Below are 22,109 nucleotides of genomic sequence, written 5' to 3'. Positions count from 1 at the left end.
TCTGAGTCCATCTGGGGGACACTGCCTTTCCCCCCCTTCTGCTCATTTCTCAGTTGTCTAACCCTTACTTGGGGCTTTATAAATACACTGAGGATGCAGGGGGTTGCAGAAGTGAGGAGTCTGTCTGTAGGTTAAACAAATAATTGAATGTTTGAGTGCCAACTCCTAGCTCCCCTCATACAAACCATGGTAGCAAAGTCCCGTGCGAGCAGGGTTCTCTTACCTCTCTGTCTGTATGTATTTATCCAGTATTGTTTTATTAAGGTTTGTTCCCAATTGTAAAGCGCTACGGAATTTGCTGGCGCTACATAAATGATGACGATAGATGGACTTTATTGTAAGCATAAAAATACTCCTTTCAAAGTCACTGACATCTATCTTGCATATATATATATATATATATATATATATATATATATATCTCTATAATATATATATATATATATATATATCTCTATAATATATATATATATATATATATATATATCTCTATAATATATATATATATAGATATATATATATATATATATATATATATATATATATATATATATATATATATATATATATATATACACACACACACACACACACATATATATATACACACGCACAATAATTATATTATATATACATACACACACACACACAGTACCTCTTGTATAGCTTTACCATTGCATTCTTACAGAGAAGCTGGAGGCTTTCGCGATCGCATTTTCATACAAAATACAATCACAAAATGGAGTGGGGGTAATTTATTTATTATAGGCAAATCTCTCTTAACATTACACAATTACGTAATTGTTAGATCTCATTCTGCTGTTTGATGGGTGGGAGAAGAGAGACGTAGTCTCTAGTAACCTCAGTTGGGTGTGGTGATGAGGCAGCGTTTCTGCATTTGGTTCAAAATGTGCTAAGAGTAAAACAAACTGTGGGAAAGATGAACTGACTTTATACAACCTTTAGGAATCACTAAAAGGATGTGTTCTTATGAGCTGTGCAGCCAGTTGGCCTACAGAGAGTAAAACTCCACAGACACGTATCCCTTGTCTTATTTCATATCAGAAGATGGGACTCCTAAGACAGACTAAGCCATTGCAGCTCCAGCTCACTTAAGCATAAGCCCTCTAGAGTCCACGTTGACAAATTCTTTAACAAGCTCTGTGGTTACAAGGAAAGATGGTTTCACTCTGAGTCACTCCTGTTCAAACAGTTTACTGGAAATGGAGAGGAGGGGGAATTTTCAGAGAAGTCATGTGATGGGCCAGACAAACCATACCCAGAATAGGTTCAGCAGAGTCAAAAACAGGTCCTGACAGCAACTGTCACCCAGGGAGTGCATGGCCTCTTAGTCATTACAACTTAATTTGGAGAACAGGGTTACAGGAAGAACCACAGTAGACCAAAGGATTAACTCTTGAAGGGAATGGGGGGGTACATACATTAAAGTAGAAATACATTTTGAAAAAAAGTTGCTTGTGTAAAACTACTGTGAAAAAAAAAAAAAAAAAAAAGAGGACATTTGGTTCATTTATTGTGAAACGTTACACATTTAAATAATATTGCCTTATTAACACTATAAGTTTGTGTACCCTATGAGATTTGTACCATAATTTTGTAACAAAGGAGGTTACCAGATTTGTTTTGTCTACTAATGTTTGCATTTGATTTGAGATTGTATTTGATTGCAAGTTGCAATCAAATAATTAACAACTACAGTCAAGACACCAAATTAAACTCCGATAAAAATATAAAATTAATCTATATCACACATTTTTTTTTTTACATTTAAATCCAGCGTATGGTAATTTTTTTAAAAAAAATTCAATAAAAAGGCCATAAAAACATACGACTAAAAAGAATACAAGCTAAACATATTAAAATATTATATGAAGAATATGTTGATTGTCATTATGAGTAAAACTATTTCCACCCTTGTATTTCTATTTATTTTACATGTTTCAAGCACTAGTAAATCCATAACAGGATACAAATGATACAAAGCAACAGTAATTTAGCAATCCATATCTGTAGCTCCGTTTTGAAAGTATCCTGTAGGATCTTTCTATGACTAATAATACGTCATTGTACAAAACAAATAAATTTGTAGCCGATTTGTGAAATAGTATTTTGCATAAAATCAAAACTCAGTCAATTTCCATTTCTGACCATTTTCTTTACCATGGCAGCATAGTATTTAACAGCAGAAAATATAAGCTAAAAGAATAATAATTGCATTGTTTGTGAACAAAAACACTGTAAAGATATTTCAAAAAGGCCTTTAGGATTACAATTGTGGTGTGATATTATATGGAGAAAAATCCTCCAGCACACTGCTATAACCAGCAAAAGAGTTGCTATTTCTGCTTGTACATAAGAATGCAGAATTCTAAGTTGCACTCATTTGCATTGTGATATTCTATGGAAAACTTTACAAAATATAGGTTACTAAATAGCTTTCATAACAGGTCTTTTGCCTATTATTTTCCCAGTGTGTGTTTACTTATTTAATGATTCACTGTGCACACTTCATTTAAAAAGGCTTTTTTCTTCTAGAAAACGGTAGCTTTGCGTAATGTATAGTGTGCTTATTTGTCAAGTGGTGTTTATTTGTTAGCATTTTCCAGGACAATCATGACAAAGTGCGTAGCAAGTCTCAAGGTGTGGCTGTCCTGTATCATTTTCCACAGAGTTAACTCCTCCAAACATACTCTCCATACAACAACATTTTTATCTCATTTTTGTTTTTAAATAATTTCTTTGTTAAAAGACATTACTCACACATGGGGCAGATTCAATTCCCCGAGGCGGGGAACACATTATTACCATTACTAAGGCAATAGATGTGCATTATTACAGTTAGTACTGTAGTTTCAATGCTGGATCGCAGCTCTATGACCTGTCAGAAAAAAATCTGGTTAAAAAGATCGTACTAACGGTAATGATGCGTGCCCCGTGTTGAATTGAATCTGCCCCATGAACTCTTATGTTAACGGAATAGTTATGGATCATAATTAAATAAGTCAAATTAAATAAATACATGTATAATTTCAGACAGCTTAGGAGATATTGCAAATATTTAAAGAAACAAAAAGGGCCCCCACAATAAACTATAATGATATTACGAGGGGTTAAAGTGTTCTGTGCCTATATAAAGACACAAGGCTGGAAGACAAGTGCTTCAATAGAAGTAACAAACCACCAACTTCCAAGATACTTTATCATCTTATTTTATTAGAATATCGCAGCTTAATTTAAAGCTGCACTGATACCTAATAAAAAGGTGGAAGTGTATGGGCAACCCAATCAAGCCGTTTGCGATTGGTCCTCCCACTCACACCCCCCTCCACCATAATTTGAATGAGGTTAACAAAATGAATGTGCCATTTCTGTATTACAGGACTGGCAGAGCCCTGGAATTCTGGGTAGGGGAGGGAGTCCCTGCACTACCACTTTTACTAAGTGGCAGTGCCGCTTTAAAGAATAATAAAACTAATGTTGATACAAGTCGACATGGACTCCACCTTCTCCTTCCTGTTATGAACTTTTAACATTTCAGTGGTGGTAATTACGGTAAGCCATTTTTTTTCCCTTCACACTACAAATGCTTAAAGCAGTACAGAAGCCCGTTGGGGAAATAAGAAGTTGTGCTACAATGGCTTCCTGTTTTGTGATGGTCTGCATTCCTGGGTTAGAGGACAGTCACAATCAGAGCATGAGGAAAACCACTTGAAACCTGTTTGATTGTCTGCAACAACTAGGGTAGGAATGTAAGCAAAGTTGCAATCTGACAGTCCTGACAACAGAACAGACAGATTATGCAAATATAATTTACAAAAGATCCCATGTTTTGAATGATGTATTAGCAATGCCACCAGTCAGAAAATAATAAGGATTGTAGAATTCACTCAAAGCACCAAAAGTAAAAGCCTGCGACTCACCATTATATGGTCATACAACACGTGCGTGACTTCTACTATACATTTAATCAAAAATGGTAGGCTAAAATATGTAAAGAAAAGTTTATGATTCAAACTTTTATGTTATATCCTCCAAGTGAGGTGACTTATTAAAGTTAGATTTCCTCTTCTCAGACAGACCTTTAGTGATCATTAGAAGATGACGATATACTGCAGAATTATAGCTATTATTAACCTTTATATATTGGCAACATATTACCCAGCAGTTTACAGAGAGTGTTTATTGACCCTCATCTCTGCCAAAGTGTTTGCTTTTGGACCATAGGTGGGTGGGTGTATGTGTGTGTGTGATGTAGCATGAGAAACAAAGACACTGTGCAGCTATTGTAACAATAATATGCATTGCTACATGTATCAGGAATAAGATTATGTTGTTTGAACTTTCCATAAGACTGGATTCAGTATAACAGCCAATGTACGCATTTTGCTACCACCCAGTGGTTAATAGTGACCACTGAGTCCTGAAAAAGAGTTAGCAGCAATCTCTGAGCCATTGTGGGTATGCATTAAGCAATTCAAGCTAAAATGGGGTGCTATTTAAAATTAATAAAAATAATTGTGTTGAAAACGTAGAATATCGCATGCTATCTTGAGTGTCATTTATAACAAATCTCACTAAACCTAAATAATTTCCAAGCATCATGGTCACAAGACATAAGTACATTAAATTGTTGAACATATGTCACTAAAAGTTGAGATTTCAATCTTAATCTACAACAAAGAATAAGATGTGCATGAGCCCATGCAAATTATATCAAAAACCCATAATTAGACATTGCATTGGTTCTGCCACATGAAACTCGAAAAAAAAAGCATTTATTTGACAAATCCATCTTACCATTTTGTTAAACAATGGTACATTTTTGTTGGCAAGACTTACTTGTGAATTACAAGTGGCAAAGCTCAATTCAATCAATTCCTTCTATGGAGACATTTATGAAATTATGTACATTATGTACATAAGGAAAATAACAGATGGAATCGAATTGGCTGCAATCAACCAATTTGCCTTTTACCTGTGCATTTGTTATTGCGTACAGTTGTCGCCAGGAAGGCTTTAACTACACTGCAGGAAATGTGTTTACTCAGAGAGCTTGACACTTGCAATGTCTTTTACTAAAAAGGCCCTCATAGTTCTGCTGGGATGTACATGTTTGGTAGGAAAGTAGAGGATTCTTTAAAACACAGACTGAAAAATTAGACATTTCACTTAAAAACAACATTATCAATTGTTGGACCCACTTACTATTTATAATTTTGCTATTTATACTCTAAGTAAAACACACCTAAAATAATTCTCATATTCTTAATATTGTAACAAAAGGATTCTTTAACAAAAAGTCAATGAATGCTTTAAAATAAGTATCAATATTAGTTTAATAAATGAGGTACTTAATGGCATTCAAAAATCAGTTTTAATTCAAATGATAGGAACTGTAAAGAAAGAACTTCATATATAGCTTATTCAGCATATTATAAATAAAGCATAAATGTGCAAGATATTAAGAGAGAACATAGCTCTGCTGTTCTGCCTAAGTCAATGGCATATAAAAAAAGAATAATGAATGACTCAGTTGTTTTGCGAACAGGACGTAGGGACCAGCAACAAAAGAGAAAAACAATGAGCTAGTTTAAAAACTGCTTTGTTAGGAAAAAGTAAGAGGTCTCTCTCTGTTTTACACAGAAGAATAGCAGGGACAATGGCATCTATGAAATCAAAAGGGAAGTCTACCAATTGTAATTAATATTCACAGTTCATAATTTGCAAATCTTTGTTATTCATTTCATGCTACAAATAAAACATATACAAAAGTTATTTTTGGAACAATTTGTGGTCTGTAGAAGAATCTAGCCTATTTAAAAAGACACTGGTTAGACTTCCACCATCCCTGATATGATTCAAGAGAACATTTTTTGCCTTATAAATTCTACACATTATAACAATCAATAGCAGCAGCAACAAACACATTCAACATTTTATTGTTAGTTGGTCAGTATGAATTACAAAATTGGTTGGAAATCCCATTTAATACAATTTGAGGTTCAATTTACGCATTTCAAAAGGGTGTAAAACAAAAACATCATCATGAATCTTGTACACCCTAGAGAGATTTTAGAACTTATAGTAATTTATTTAAGGCCCTTAAATTATTCTCCTTTCTACAGGCATATCTAAAACCTTTCAAAACTCGCAACACTGGAAATTGGGTGGATAATTTCACATATTTCTAAGTTTTCTACCGAATGTAAGTGTGACAGGATGGACCGTCTATGCCACCCTGTCTGCTGTTGCTGGGAACCGGCTGGGCTAACTTTGCCACCATCCCTTTTCCTGAATACGCCCCTCCTCCCGCAGTAGTAGGAGCCTGCTGCAACCACTGGACTGGCTTTATGGCATCCAGAACCACGTTCCTTCTGGGTAACTGTTGCTGCTAGTGTACTCTCGTGCTGGTACACTTGGGCTGATACCCCTGACTGCTTACTATGGATTAGGGTGCTGTAGATGGAATCCCCCTGGCCTATCACACTGGCCAGAGATGCTGGGTACGTGGTGGCACTAAGAGCTGGGTCCAAACTTCAAAACAGCCGGAGGATGGATTAGATTTAGGGTTTAATCTGTAGGTCACAGAATTTCAGCAATATTGAAGTAGTTGTCAAGCAGGGTCTTCAAGCAGAGCGTGATGTTTATTTCACTCAAGCGTCCTGACAAGGACAGTTCCACTGATTACGAATTCCCCAAAAAAAGTTGAAAAACCCCCAAACAAGGCATTTCCTTACACCAGGATACACAAAAGACTCCCTAAACAAAGGCTTATTGTATCAGATGTATACATCAGAAATAATGCATTTCATCTACCAAGGTTAAAACACAAACGGATTTCTTCACCTGGTCTCAGAAATAAAAGATTTTTTTAACCAACATACCCAAAATATCAAAAATAAGTACATTTGCAATTCTATAAATAAGAGCCCTGCGCTATTTCCTTTAAATAAATTTATACCAAAAAGTTATTTATAAAGTGATCCAGTCACACTCCTCTATCCCTTGTCCATGGGGGCAACCAGCGTGCCATTTCCCAACGATTTGGCTAATGGTCCCGCAGTTTTCAGGGTTACCGGGGGTGACCCGAAGGCTCCGGCTCTTCCTGCCGAGACAGTCCATCCGCATAGCTGTGAGCCTTTCCTTGCTTGTGAATTATGCGAAAGTCATAAATTTGAAGGGCAAGGCTCCAAAAACGGCCATTTTCCCCTGAGGTGTGTTGTAGCCACCTTAAAGTATTATGATTAGTCATCACAGTAATAGGTCGTCCATACAAATAAGGTTGAAGTTTTTTCACTGCCCAAACAATGACCAAACACTCCTTCTCAATTGTGGCACACCCCACCTCCTGGTTTAGCAGTTTTCTGCTCAAATAGGCCACATGATGCTCATGCCCATCTGGCCCCACCTGGCTAAGTACTGCTCCCAGTCCATACTGTGACACGTCAGTTTGAACAATAAAGTCCTTGTCATAATTGGGCGCCAACAGTACTGGAGAAAGAACCAGGGCTTCCTTTAATGACTGAAATGCCAGCTCAAAAGCGGGTGTCCAGTCAACTACTTTGGAGAGTTTGTTCTTAGGGAGATCTGTCAGGAACTTCGCTACAGTGCTAAAGTCTGGGACGAGACGTCTGTAGTAGCCTGAGGCCCCTAAGAAGGCCAGTACTTGACTTTGGTTTGTGGGCCTGGGCCAGTTTCGGATTGCCTCTACCATATCTGTTTCTGGCTTAAGCCTACCTCCCCCCACATGATGACCCAGGTACTGCACCTCTGACATCCCCATTTGACACTTGTCTGCTCTAATAGTCAGACCTGCCCACTGAATTTTCTCTAACACTTGCCCTACATGTTTCAGATGGTCCTCTAAGTATTTACTGAAAATGGCAATGTCATCCAAGTAAGCTTGGATACCCTTCCAACAGGTAATCAACCACACGCTGAAAGGTGGCCGACGCATTCTTTATCCCAAGTGGCATGGACTTTAACTCGACCAGGCTAAATGGGGTGATGAATATCGACCGTTCCTGAGCCTCGGGGGTCAGCAGAATCTGCCAATACCCCTTGTTCAAGTAAAAGGTGGAAATATACTTTGTTCCAGCTAACTCATCTAACAGAGCATCAATTCGGGACAGGGGATAGGCATCAGACATGGTCACCTCGTTCAAACGGCGGTAGTCTACGCAAAACCGCGTTGTCTTGTCCTTCTTGGGTACCAATACAACGGAGGATGCCCACCGACTATGCGATGGCTGGATCACACCTAGCTCCTGTACCTCCTTGTATATACTCTTTCCTTGGCTTCTGGGAGACCCGATAAACGGGTTGCCTAACTGGCCTATGCTCACCAGTGTCCACATGGTGCATCACCGAGGATGTCCGACCAGGCTTCCTACTGAACAGAGTCGCAAAGGGCCATATCACTGCCTCAAGCAGTTCCCCCTCTTGCGGGTACTTAACTGCTCATCCCAGCCCACTTCCTCTCTAGGGGTGCCTATCCTCTGGGTTGCATGGCTGATGTCCTTCCCTCTTGGCGCCACTCCTCAATGACCTGTGCCCACTCAGCTGCAGATGCATTGTCCACTAAGGCCGCCATCTGGATCTTTAGCCCGGCAGCCCTGCTCTCATCATAGGACAGAGGGGCTGTTTGTGCGGGTGCAATCTTCTGGGTAGAAGTCGCTGCTGTCTGGGGATCTGTTTCCCCTCATTCCCGATCGTCAACTGGGTCACCGCCTTGGCCACTGCCACCATCATTTTCATCCACCTGGGTACAATGCCGTCAGTGCCATTACCTCAGCACCTCTCTCATCTTCTCCCTGTTTGGTGAATGGCTGATGTCAATGCCCTTGGCACTGCACAGAGTCTTGAGGTCCGCCCTGGACACGTTTGTGTAATCAGACATCATGTGCGTTCTCCTGGCTGCAGTTATTCCTCTCCTGAATAACTCGGCTCTCCTGATTGGTTCACGAAAAGCCGCTTGGGGTTATCCCACTGCTTGCCACCAGTTATATCTGTGACAGGATGGAACGCCTATGCCACTGTCTGTTGTTGCAGGAAACCGGCTGGGCTTACTTTGCCACCGTTCCCTTTTTTACTACCACCATATCAAGTCTTGCCCTCTGCACACATTCACAAGAGGATGATTATAGCTCTATCCCAGTAATAACAATTTATCCTCTAATATGTGAAGGCGGCATACTCCCCATTGCTCAGATAACCAAAAAAACTGCCACCCAAATATTTCGCAGACATATTTAGCTTATACTGTAAATCAGGCCTGTCCAACCTGCGGCCCTCCAGGTGTTGTGAAACTACAAGCCCCAGCATGCTTTGCCGGTAGACAACTAGTTGATAGCTGGAAGGGCATGCTGGGCCTTGTAGTTTCTCAACACCTGGAGGGCCGCAGGTTGCACAGGCCTGCTGTAAATGATCATCCTTTTGCCAGCTAATTATTGCATAAATATATTCAGCATTATCAAAACATATATTATATAGGTATCCTCCACTGGCTACCCCCCCCCCCCCAATCCCACCGTTACCCACCCACCCTAAACTGCACACACGCTCCCCATTGCACACCATAAACTGCAGGCAAACCCCCACCTTGACCGCTATATGCTGCACAGATATCCCTCATATTGCCCGCCATATGCTGTACAATTATTCACCCTCACCCATGGCCAGCCATATGCTGCACAACTAGCCACATGGACAAACCCCGTGTTTCCAGTTAGATTACCAACAAAAAAAAACCACCACCATTTCCAGCCATACAGTACATTGCAGAGAAATGCTTTACTTTTTCAGGCAATGTGTTGCAGGGATACCCCACACTACCAGCCAGTTGCAGACATTCAACGTCCCCCAATTATGATTATGGCATGGTGCAGTGACAGCTGAAGTGACAGCAAGAGAATAAATCACATTCGATGTTACCAGATATCGGCCAGTGTGGGGATGCTTTGGATACATGTGCAAAGCCCCAAAAATGGTGGGAACACTGCCATCATCCTATGCATGCCAAACACACATTACAGCACCCATCATTAGCTGGATTATATGTACTTCCACTTCCTGCACAAAGTCAAGGACCATAGACACCAGACAAGTCTCTAGACATTAACCAAGTCAATAGTCAGTTTATGAATCGGTCTGTTCTGTTGGCTTCCAATAAAGCATAAACTATAGCCGGCTGATAAAACATTTAGAAACAGACAGGATGTGTTCCTTTAATATTGTTACTTTTGATTTTTCCAAAAGCACAGTTTTAAATGTAAAATGCAGACAAAAGCAATGTGTCATGACGATCCAGTAATCTATTTTGGAATTAAACAGGTCAAAAAGGGACATTGCAGACAAAGCTGGCATGGGTCCAGAGCATGTAGCCACTAAAACACATCATATTGGCAAAGAGCTGTAAGGACCTGGTCATTCTACAGTTGGCAGATGTAATGCAGGGGCATGCAAAGTGCTAAAGCACTTGGCAGGAAAACACAAGAGAGGAAGGAAGAAAGAACAAGAGTGTATATACAGACAATGCAGAATAGAATAATTCCATATGCATAAAGTAATTGTAATCACACCACAAAGCCAACACGTCGTCACCAGCAAGTAGCTGACTGAAAAAGGACTGTTAAAAGGAAACCATTCATCAAGTAACTTCTTTTAAAATGGAAGAACATACAAACATTTACAGATTAGACCCTTCTATTATTATTTATTACTTGCTATCAGCACTACCCCACTTTTAAAGCAGTTGCTCCAACTCCCTACAAGTCTCCATCTGAACTGATTGGACACCTTCCTTTTTTTTTTTTTCTTAAGAAAAGTCAGTGGAGAGTGATCTATAATTTGCCATACAATTAAGTCTGTGTTTGGTCTTATTCTCAAAGTGTTCCATGAAGTGATATAAGAGATAGGAAAGAGAAGGAATCTGGATTGGTAAAGAATTGAGCTAGCACAAAAAGTCATTCTTGCCCTTTGGCACAGATAAGTAAAAAGAATTCCTGTAAACTATTAATACATAGGATTTATACTGTAAAACAATACTATTAAAAGAAAATATCTGAAAGTGTTAACAGACATTTTATTTGAAACAAATGCCTTCCATGTATACAGGTGTTTTACAAGATAATTATATGAAAATATAAGTGAGCTGAACATGTATAATGAAATGTTCTCTCAAAGAAATTAAATTGTTACATCCGAGTGTCATAGATGAAAGGTTATTTAGTCGGTAAAAAACAAACATGAATACATGCAGCCCACTTGAGTTAAATGGGAGTAGTAGGTGTGTTCTACATTCCAAATAAAGTAAGTCATTAAATATCCACATCATTTTAATGCAGACTGGCTTAGCATTTAAAGGGCAAAGCTGATGGTACTATTCACCCATTGCACAATGATGTCATACACTGAGCATACTAGAAGTTATCAAGCAAAAGTGATACAAGCAGAACAAAACACTATGAATGATCATTTTCCAGTAGTGTTGTACTAAATTGGACTGAAGTGTCACTAATAGTTTTGTTTTTTTAAATAGGCATAGATATACTATACTTTACTAGCATACAATAATTACAGCAGTTTTGATAGACTCAAATGACTAATCCACGGTCTGTAGTGCAGTAAAGTGCCTAAATCCATATTCACTGTGGATGTGGTCTGCTTCCTACCAGACAGACGTAATAGAAAATCACCTAAGTACTCAGGATTGGGCGGTAGGTCCATGCTGTCTTGAGAAAGATCTCCTATTATTGTAGTTGTGAATCTCTTGAATTTGAGAGTTAAATTGTAATGAAAAAAAAATCAACCGAAAAGGGGGCAGTTCAATGGTGCGTTATCCAAGATAACAATTTTATTTCATAAAATACAGACCCCTCCTGACAAAGTCGCTTTAGACAAAACGCATAGAGGGATTAGATGAGGATCACTGTGTATGAGGTCTGCTCTTTGTACAAGAGACATCAGGAGCAAACCTATAAGTGACTATCACATGCTGACATTTAATAGATTTTTGGTACATGCAATATTTGTGTGTTTTAATCAATAAAATTATTATCTTGGAAAACACACCATGGAAGCACCCTCTTTTCGTTTGGTCTTTTAGAAATCAATTACCTGTGGATATCGGGTTAATCAAGGGGAGTACGCATGTATTAAAAGTCTACTTGGTTTGAGAAACTCCGTGAGAAGGATGAAGCATTCACAGATATTGTCAAGTACTTTTTATTTACATCTTTAACATTTGCACTTAGTATTCGGTGCTAAATTTACTTACTTTAATGTAGAAACATAGAATTTGATGGCAGATAAGAAACACTTGGCCCATCTAGTCTGCCCATTATTTTTTATTAACTACCAGTAACCTCAAATTCTTTTTGGTCCTTTAATTTTTGTAAGGATATCCTTATGTCTATCCCGAGCATGTTTAAAGTACTCTACTGTATTAGCCTCTACCACCTCTGATGGGAGCCTTTTCCACTTATGCACTACCCTTTCTGTGAAGTCGTTTTTCCTCTGAACCTACTTCCCTCCAGTTTCAGTCCATATCCTCGTGTTCTACTACTTCTTTTCCTTTGAAGAATGTTTCCCTCCTGTATCTTGTTAAATCCCTTGATATATTTAAAAGTTTCTCTCATGTAACCCCTTTGCCACTCTGCTCCAAACTATACATATTAAGATCTTTTAGTCTTTCCAGGTAAGTTTTGTGCTGCAGGCCATGCACCATTGTAGTTGCCCTTCTTTGTACAGCCTCTAATGTATATATAACCTTCTGTAGATATGGCCTCCAGAACTGAACACAGTATTCTAGATGAGGCCATACCAATGACCTATACAGTGGCATTATTAATTCTTTCTTTCTGCTGCCGATTCCTCTCTCTATGCAACCAAGCATCTGACCTTTTATCAGCTTGCGCACTGTGAATATTGTGAATCTTTTGTAATAAAAAAAATATTTGCCATAACATGCAACAAACTGTGCATCTGTAAATATAGCCTTAAATGATATATTGTATCACCTTTTTAGTACACCCCAAAAATATTTTTTTGTACAACACATCTTTCCATAAAAACAATTATGGTAAGTGAATAACACGACCTACTTTAGGAATGTTCTGCCATTCATGCATAAATGAACAAGGTGTGCAGGATTTGCCATTCTCACCTGTGCTGTCTGGGCATGTTCCAACATCTCCTCAAATTCCTCATATTCTTCATCATCGGGTTCTTCTCCTGACAGACGGGCTGCCCTGGCCATGAAGTATGGAGGCAGTTCTCCAATAGCAGTACCTGCACCCTGGAGATAAAGGGAAAAGGAAAAATATTAACGATAATTCCATTATTATTGAGGCTATTATGGATTATAACAGACTATGCATTTGTACACATCTTTTGAACTAGTATTTTAACAGATAATGGATGAAAGAAATGAAAACACATAGCTATTTCCCCCAGAAGCATGATGTATCTTGAGCAATAGTTCTATGAAACATGCTAAATTATATTAAGAGTAGTAGATTCCATGTAAAATAAAAAAGACTATAAGACTATATACTATCCAGAATTGTTGGTGTGATGTTAATGGAATGAATACTGTTGGCAAACGGGATAGTAGACCATTGCTGCTTTCATACTATACATTAATGTAAGAAACATTTAAACCTTTACTTACATTAAAATATATCTTATATAGCGTTACACAAAATACAGATAATACAGAGATGATTAAAGCTGCGCTATCAACTAAAAAAATATTGTTGTAACATAATCCCTTTTACTATTTCCCTTAGTCCGAGCCCTGTTTCTTTCTGGGTCTCCTCTGTTCCTCTCATAGCCACTGACGAAAACCGGAAGAGGAGAGGGGGCATGTGAATGGGAGGACAAATCACAATCTGCAACCAATAGTTGCAAGTAGCGGACCCCGGGACTCTGGTCAGGGGTAGAAGGCACATTAGGACAAGGCACTGTCCTAAATAAGAAGCCAAATGTAAGCCTAGTGTCAGGTTATATACTACAAAAAAGCTTGCAATGGACTGCAAAGGGTTGTATGGGAAAGAAGGTGATAGAAATCAAGATGGTGTATTAGGAAAGTAGACAAATCAACTTGTTGCATTTTGCTTTCTAGCTTGTAACACAACTTCACAGCAACAGTAAATTCTATGTAAAATGTCTCAATATGTGTCAAGGTATTGGAACTTTCATATGTGAATGTCATTAGTAGTGCTAGTATTTTTAATTTTTTTTTATTAAATCCAGATTTATAGATTAAGCGACCCACTGTGAAAATTGAAAACACACAACAGGATTTCAATGAATGTGGCATGTCAGAGGCAGGGTGGAAGTAGGTGGGGGACATAAAATAGGTACCGGTACATGACTGAGAGTGACCTTAGGTGTCACAATCATTTTAAAAGCGTGTGCTATACTTACCCACATGCAGGCTTCTAGCCTGACTTTGGAGATGATAGTCCATAATGAAATGGCACCTTCTGCATCTTCATCTGGGCATATAATCTGGTCTGGGTAAGGTGGTTCAGGAAAATTGACAGAGTTACATTCATAAGCAGCAAGTGTCACAGAAGCTATGTGTGGACCCTGATAGAAAAATAAAAACACTTCTTAAAATCGATTCGTACACGTGTACCCAGCAAATTCAATCTCTTACAAGACTTCTACAAAGGTTTACATTTTAATAGCTGCATTAGAGGTCACTAAAGAAAAAAAGAAACCATATATAAAAAAATGTATTATACAATATGCTAGGAGTAGAAAACAGTGCTAACAACATGGAATATGTGCAAGTTACAAAATATGAAATATATGCGTACACTGGTCTGTCGATAGACACTTACTGCTGGATTCTCTAACAAAGTTAGACCCTTTGTGATGACTGGAAGACATGTGAGAATAAAATGTAATGGTGCCAGTATTGGCATTTTGATGCAAACATGTGTCTTGTCTGCTTGTATGTACATTGTAATAGGATAACACTGACATAGGCAAGTTTAAGGAACACTATCGCTAAAATACAAAGAATAAAACTTTGAAACTTCACTGAATATACATATAGTGAGCCCTCATTTTACCACTGATAAAAACATTTACAGGTACCAAAACAACAATTGCCAAAGTTTTAAAAACTGCTTTACAAGCATGTGCTTGCTGAGTTAACTTATATTTTGTTGGAATATAGGCATTTTTCATTTAGAGAGAAAATCTGAAATTGCAGCAAATATGATTTTTATTGGAAAATAAAAATATTAACCTTTCATATCAATTTGATTGAAAACATCTACATGTCTTGCTTTGACAATGAAGATAATGGTAGACTTTCACAATTTATTTATATAGTGCCACTAATTCCGCAGCATTGTACAGAGAACTCACTCACATCAGTCCCTGCCCCATTGGAGCTTGCAATCTAAATCCCCTAACATACACACACACAGACCAAGAGAGACTAAGGGCAATTTAATAGCAGCCAATTAACCTACCAGTATGTTTTTGGAGTGTGGGAGGGAGAACATACAAACTCCACTCAGTCTGTGCAGAAGAGCAAACTGGTGACTTTACAAGGTGAGATTAATCAGCTAGCCAAACTGAATAGTAAAAAGGTAAAACTTTTCTAGTGTGGTTTTTAAATAATCAACTGTTTCGTCATCAGGGAGCATCACCATTATTCCAGGTTTCAAACTAGCGGTTTCACAAAAGTACAGCATTATTTTATATTTTTACGCTAGCATTTTCTGCATTTTTTTTTACAACATATAGGACTTCTTTTGGAAACATAGTAGAGCATATTGAAAAAAAAATATGGGTATAATATGGGAACAAATACAAAAAGAAAATATACAAAAATTAACTTTTTAACATGATTCTATTAACAACATCCACAAAATTAACTTTTACCCCTAGTTATTCTGTGACTTCCTAGTCTTACTGGGATACCAAATATTTGTCATTTATCATAGGGTTGGTCTATATTTGAGGAATACAATTTACATATAAAATATGTGTATGTAGTTATTTTGCTTGTTTTAGATTGAGTTAATGCGTGTTTTAACATGCAATACTATATGCTTGAATGCCACCTGACTTCTAAAACTAGGGGAGCTGTGAGAGATGATCTGCATCTTGGTTGATCCAGATTATCTTGCAGTGATAACACCAATGGAGTTTCCTGCCAAGATTTATGGCAAGTGTGGGATAGAAATCTCTGTAAATCCTACAGCACTAAAAGGGTTAAGACATTAAAGTGTGGACTCCAAGAATATCCAAAGGTGCTGGATAAACTCATGTGATTATGTGTGTGGGTAACTTAAAAGTGGTCTAAGTTTTGAAATAATTATTGGAACTCTTCATAGAAACTGGGTCAATCTGAATTGGTATAAATTTGAAGTAATAAAAATACTCTGCGTGTATTGGCTAAAAGGCATTCCTTCCATGGTTCAGGAACTCACAATAACATTTTAAAACAGGATATAATCAGAAAGTATTTTGACGATTTATAAAAAAAACAAAAAATGTGTATTCTGTGTACAGCTATATACCCATATCATCGGACTGGAAAGACTTAAATAAAAAGAATTTAAAAAAAAAAAAAAAAAAAAACCCAAAACCCTCCTGCTCCTAATTGTTAAAAATATGGTGTCCCATGTTCCAAACCCCAGCAGTTCAGGAGATCTTTATCTACCAGTGCCACGACAGTGGTCCTACCTCCAGCCATAGCAGTCAGGATAATGGAATATCAGTGCAGTGTGTTGCTTGCAGCTGTTTGGACAGATGCCGCAGCTAGATAAGAGTGTGGGCTGTTTGGTGTGTGATTACCCTCAGTTTGCTGCGCTGGTTGTAAGACGAGTGTGATGGAGAGCGCATTAATAATTTCAGCTGAACACAAGTCACGAGCGCAAAGAATGCGCATATGGCAACGTTCAACACAATATGTAATAAAACCTACGTTTTTAATAAACATTTAAAAAAAAATGTTACTTTTTAAAAAATTATTTAGAAAAGTGGCACCCTGCGGTCAAATGAACATGAATAAATCTAGCTTGCATATTTGGGATTCACTTTTATATCAAAAGACATGGATGTTAGCTTTTACCTTTAAATATCCATAAAATCTACTATTTTATATATTTCTATTTTTTGTATAGTGTCAAAACACACAAAGAACTACTAACACAATCCTGCTAGTCATTTGCTCATATATTTGTGTGTTAGTTACTTACATTTCTAGCTATCTCCTTCCACTCTTTTGATAATAGGGAGGAGAAAGGTGTAGCAGACACTACTTGTTTTAAAAGAAAGATGGTAAAAACAAACTAATGCAGCGCTGAACCTGCAGCTGCCAGTGAAACATTTATGTTAAACAATTAACACAATTAAGGCTACTTGAAACACAAAATTGTTCCAGATTAGGAATGTAGTACACGTGTAATAAGGGGGCCAGGGACTGCAAAAAGAACAAAAATTCTGAATGCATCCAAGGCAGTAGTGTGAATAAAACCTGCCATGTGAAAAAAATAACAAAGAGGTTAGCATTTGATTAATTGGCCTTTATTAACTTTGTAGGCTTTACTTGAGTTGTAGACAGCCTTCCCTGCAGCCTTCTACAGAAAGTTGCATTACTAATGGCATTTACTTTAGTCTATGCAATATACAGCACAAAGATGTGTGCTTTATGTACTGGTGTAAAAGGAAATTAGATTGTAAGCTCCACTGGGACAGGAACTTGTGTGTCTGAAGAAAATTCCCTGAGTGTATATGCTGGTGCTATATGTATAAAAGGGATAATAGCATACGGTGCAACAATAACAAAAGTTCATTAGAAATCAAAAGTGGTCAAGGCACATTAATTGTCCCAGAGAGCATCACAGATCAGCATGGGTGCTATTACATCTACACTATATAGTCTACAAAGCATAACTAGTAAAGAGATCAGCACTATGCAATGTTGAAAAAGGGTAAAGGGGCACCTAATACTGCATAATGACAATAATTAAAAAAAACACAACTCTAATACCTACTTAACATATATATGAAACAAACAAAAAAAACAAACAACTATGTTATGTAGAAAAACCTCAGCTCAAGTGTGAGCGATTTTATGCTCTAAAACACTACCTCAATACCCTTTAAAACAGTTATAGAGATGAAGTCTTTGCACAGAAAAATTCCCTTCCCCAGCCACCCAAAACTGCAGTGGCATCACTGAAGGCCTCTGGGTCATGGTGTAAAGTCTGACCAAGAGCTCCCTCACATATGCCCTTCCCTAATAATTACCAAAGCCACTGTATCAGTGCTGCCTACCTGTCTAGCTCACATGTTATAAGTGGTATTCAGAACACACTGATGCTTCTATAGTCAAAGGGTTAGGTAAAACCCAATGAGCCTTAATAGGAGCCACAGCAGTATCTGTGATGAGCTCCTGAAATGTATGATCAGCCAAAGCTACAGAATAATTCTATGCTGCACTGCACTTCTGCATGTTTATTAATTTAGTAAAATTAAGTATGATTTAAAAAAATATGATAAGCCAGGTAATAGCTCACTAACAGTAGTCCCGGCCATCCCTTCATTTTTATACCTTAAGTATTGTGGCTGCCATATTAAATTCCATTGAATAATGTTCTGACTTTTTGTTCTCAATGAACAAAAAGGCAGAGCATAATGAGCTAGATAGCTTATTTATTAAAAAGCAACATAACTCAAAAAACAGGAGATTGTTTGGCGAATAATAAACTCAGTATTTTGAGTTAAGGGGAATAGCCTAAGACTTACGCAAAGTGTGATCTTTGAAAATAAATCTTGGTGGTGGCACTTTTAGATTAATTAACCCCTTGTAACAAATGTCACACAGGCTCAGGTAAGTGCTGGTTGTGACCAGCAATACAGATAGACATGAATGAACCCCCACATGCAATTTTTAGGAGGTGTATCTCTTAAGGGTATTAATGCAAAATCATGTCTATCTATTACCAAACTAACATTTTCATTTCCATTGCTGCAAGAAAGACAATTTCCATTTGATTTTCAAAGGGGGGAAACAACAAATGTTTGTATTTAATTATTTGTATTTTATTATATATGTGACTTTAGTCTTTACTACCAATACTGTCATGTCAGATCTCTACCTATTGTGGGGCAAAATTATACACATTTGTTACGTAATAGTAGCATTTGCCCCAAATGCATTATGCAAATGCTACTATTTTTTGATCTGGGAGCATTCAGCTCAACATATATACACACGTACGCAGTTGCAACCTTTCCAGTTTTTTTGGAGCACAAATGCATCCAACTATAAATAAGTACCACAGCGTTTCCAAATAAATTAAACAGATGAAACAGAGGATACACACACACATAAAAAAGAAGAAAAAAAAAATCAGTACAGCACTATATAGATCTTTTTTAATTACAGGTTACTGTAGTCTCCAGGGAGTGAAAACTACTTAGAGTCAGTGTTCAATCCAACGATAATTGCAGCTGAAGGATTTCCTGATGTCTGGCGATCTCAGCCGTTTTTAGATCACAGGCGCAAACAACTTTTCACTTTAGCGTTTTTAAAACTGCTGACATCATAAGGTGACACAGCAGGAGTGGCTAAGAGAACTTTATTGTATTCCCCTATCCCTCCGCAGAGATTATTCCATTAAAGGGAACATTGGCTACACTTGTTTCTTTGGGTATATTAAAGACTAAGCTAAACAAAAAACTAAAACAAAAACAAAGTGAACTTATCCTTCAATCGACAAAGTGGCCGAAAGTAGTACAAAACACTTACCAAATGAGCAGTGTGTTTTGTATAGAATGGCCAAGATGTTTTGCTTTCAGGTAAGTACATCACATGAATGTAATGTCCTGGCAGGCTTACACTGGTTATTCTGAAATAAGGAGTTCATAATGTGCTTATTACATCTACCAACACTGCTTCCAGTAATAGACCATGGTGTCTATTATTCCAGCTGTGCTACAGCCAGAGAAAACAGAATATGAAAACAGCAAGTCATAAGACCAGAAGACTTACAGTGCAAAATAAGTGAAGGAAACAAAACAGTATCATTTATTTCACAAACGCAGCTGTACAATTGAACTACACAAGTTGACATTTACAATGGTCAATGAAAAGAATCCAATACCTACTATTAAGGAAAATAAAAGAACAGTTATTACAAATGAGGAAACCCCCCACCATCACTTTTCCCCTTACTGTAAGAGAGACAACGGACTTGCTATGCTTTCTGTGGTAAACACATACAAGTTCTCAGACATAGCCCCCTTCCCCCCACCACAACTACCACAAGGACTCAATGCATCATGTGCCTGCTTTTCCACAACTTTAACCAGCTGTCCGAAATGAAGTCAGTGCGACTTCATCCTATGGTTTTGGCAGGGTGTGTATAATATTCTTTGGACATCTGCTTCTGCTAAAAGTTCATATTTACAAAAGCCACAGCTTAATCTCCCCCGAGCCAGTCTTTAGCACTATTTGCCAAAGTCTGTATAGAAAAACTCCTTGTTTTTGCATCAAAATAAGACTTTATTTGGTCAGAGGATAGTTTTATGAATTTCACTTATACAGTACTAATGAAAGGTGACCTTTGTTTGAGGAAATTCAATTAAACCGTTTGAATAAATTGTCGGTTGGTCATTTGTCAGCCAAACACAGAAGTCAAAATTAATTTTGTAACTATAAATGCATTTATGCTATTCAACCAAAAGAGTTGTTATAAAACAATCTGCAATCAAATTAATCCACAAGTGAAAAACAATCCAAAATATATGCTGTGCTGGGTTTCTTTTCCTTTGTGTCTGTAGTACCCAGAAGCTTGCTGGAAAACCGACGACCATTCTTCCATGTAGCAACATTCTGCATTCGATTATAAAGCAGCAAGAAGCTGATAATATATCCCCTTAAAGATGACTAAACTATAGATTTAGAAGTAAATGTATCAAGCAGCGAGTTTCCGACTGGTTTGAAAAGGGGAGTGTTGGCTACATCAACTAATCAGATTATAGTTATAATTTATTTAGTACATTCTACAAAATGACAGCTAAAATCTGACTGGTTGCTATAGGCAAGATCTCCATTGTTTAATCCTGCAGCTTGATACATTTAGAGTACTGCTGCTTTTGTCAGCGGACCATTGAGATGCGGCAATAATGAGCAGTATATAAACAGTAGACACAATGTTTACCAACTGTCTGAACCCCTGCTAAGCTCAGCATCTACAGATGAGCCATTTCATTTTATATAGGGAGACTTAACATAAAAGGACAAGACACTGAAACAAACTTGTCTTTTCAAATAGGTACATCCAGTAACATTTTCTAGTCACATACTATTTTACATGTTTGCCACATGATGGCATTCAAAAGTTATTATAAAAGTAGAACAGGAGGGTGTAAGGCAAAAATACCAAAATTAGTCAACATTTTAACAAGTTAAACAGTCTACAAAAATTAGCAGACAATGAACAAGTGACGCTTAACAGAGCAAAGGGCAGAACCATGGCGAGGATGGTTACTGCTGTGGAAAGCAAAAATAAGGAGGAAGAAGGCCATAAAAGGAAAGGATGAAGATCCTAATGCCAGTAAACAGAGAGTGAGTCAGAAGAAGTCTATGCTACCGAGATACTTAGTAGAAAGGGGCAGTCAATTACATCAATAGCAGGACAACCAGGGGGTCTACACGGGGAAATGTAGGGTAAAATTGAGCACATTCAAAAGGACCTCTAAACACAAATAGAGTAATGCTAGTTAAGTCACCCTGACCCCCTCCACTTAGCATGACTTCAGTGAGAATTCCTACCGGAAAACTGTGCTAAAGTGGAGGCCATCATTACTTACTTCTTCATATGAAATCATACAGCCATGTGAGCGAGATCTTAAGCAGCTATATCTCTGCCATGTCCATCCCCTTTCTGGTACTAAACAAGATGAGATAGATGCGGGAAAGTGTCTGTAATGCTGCAGGGTTCTTCTGATGTAGGAGGAGGAAACAGAATACCGCAGGCGCTAATAAAGTGACGTTAATTATAGCAGTGTGCACTCATAAAGCGGCTGACCCACAGGGTATTGCT

At 37.8% G+C, this 22,109-nt stretch overlaps 1 protein-coding gene across 4 annotated transcripts in view; it reads right to left on the bottom strand.

Moving 5' to 3' along the window:
• Positions 1–22,109, bottom strand: part of VMP1 (vacuole membrane protein 1) — a 120,815-nt gene that overhangs the window by 54,756 nt on the left and 43,950 nt on the right. For all 4 annotated transcript variants that reach the window (XM_075195295.1, XM_075195294.1, XM_075195297.1 and 1 more), the window contains exons 6-7: positions 14,452–14,616; positions 13,187–13,318 (exon numbers count right to left, since the gene is read on the bottom strand). In XM_075195295.1, coding sequence (XP_075051396.1) covers positions 13,187–13,318; positions 14,452–14,616 — 297 coding nt within the window. The remainder of the gene's footprint in view (positions 1–13,186; positions 13,319–14,451; positions 14,617–22,109) is intronic.

Source organism: Mixophyes fleayi, chromosome 2 (assembly GCF_038048845.1).
Source record: "Mixophyes fleayi isolate aMixFle1 chromosome 2, aMixFle1.hap1, whole genome shotgun sequence".
Lineage (NCBI taxonomy): Eukaryota > Metazoa > Chordata > Amphibia > Anura > Limnodynastidae > Mixophyes > Mixophyes fleayi.
Note: the sequence above shows the minus strand (reverse complement) of the source record. Positions and strands in the feature narration are given on the sequence as shown.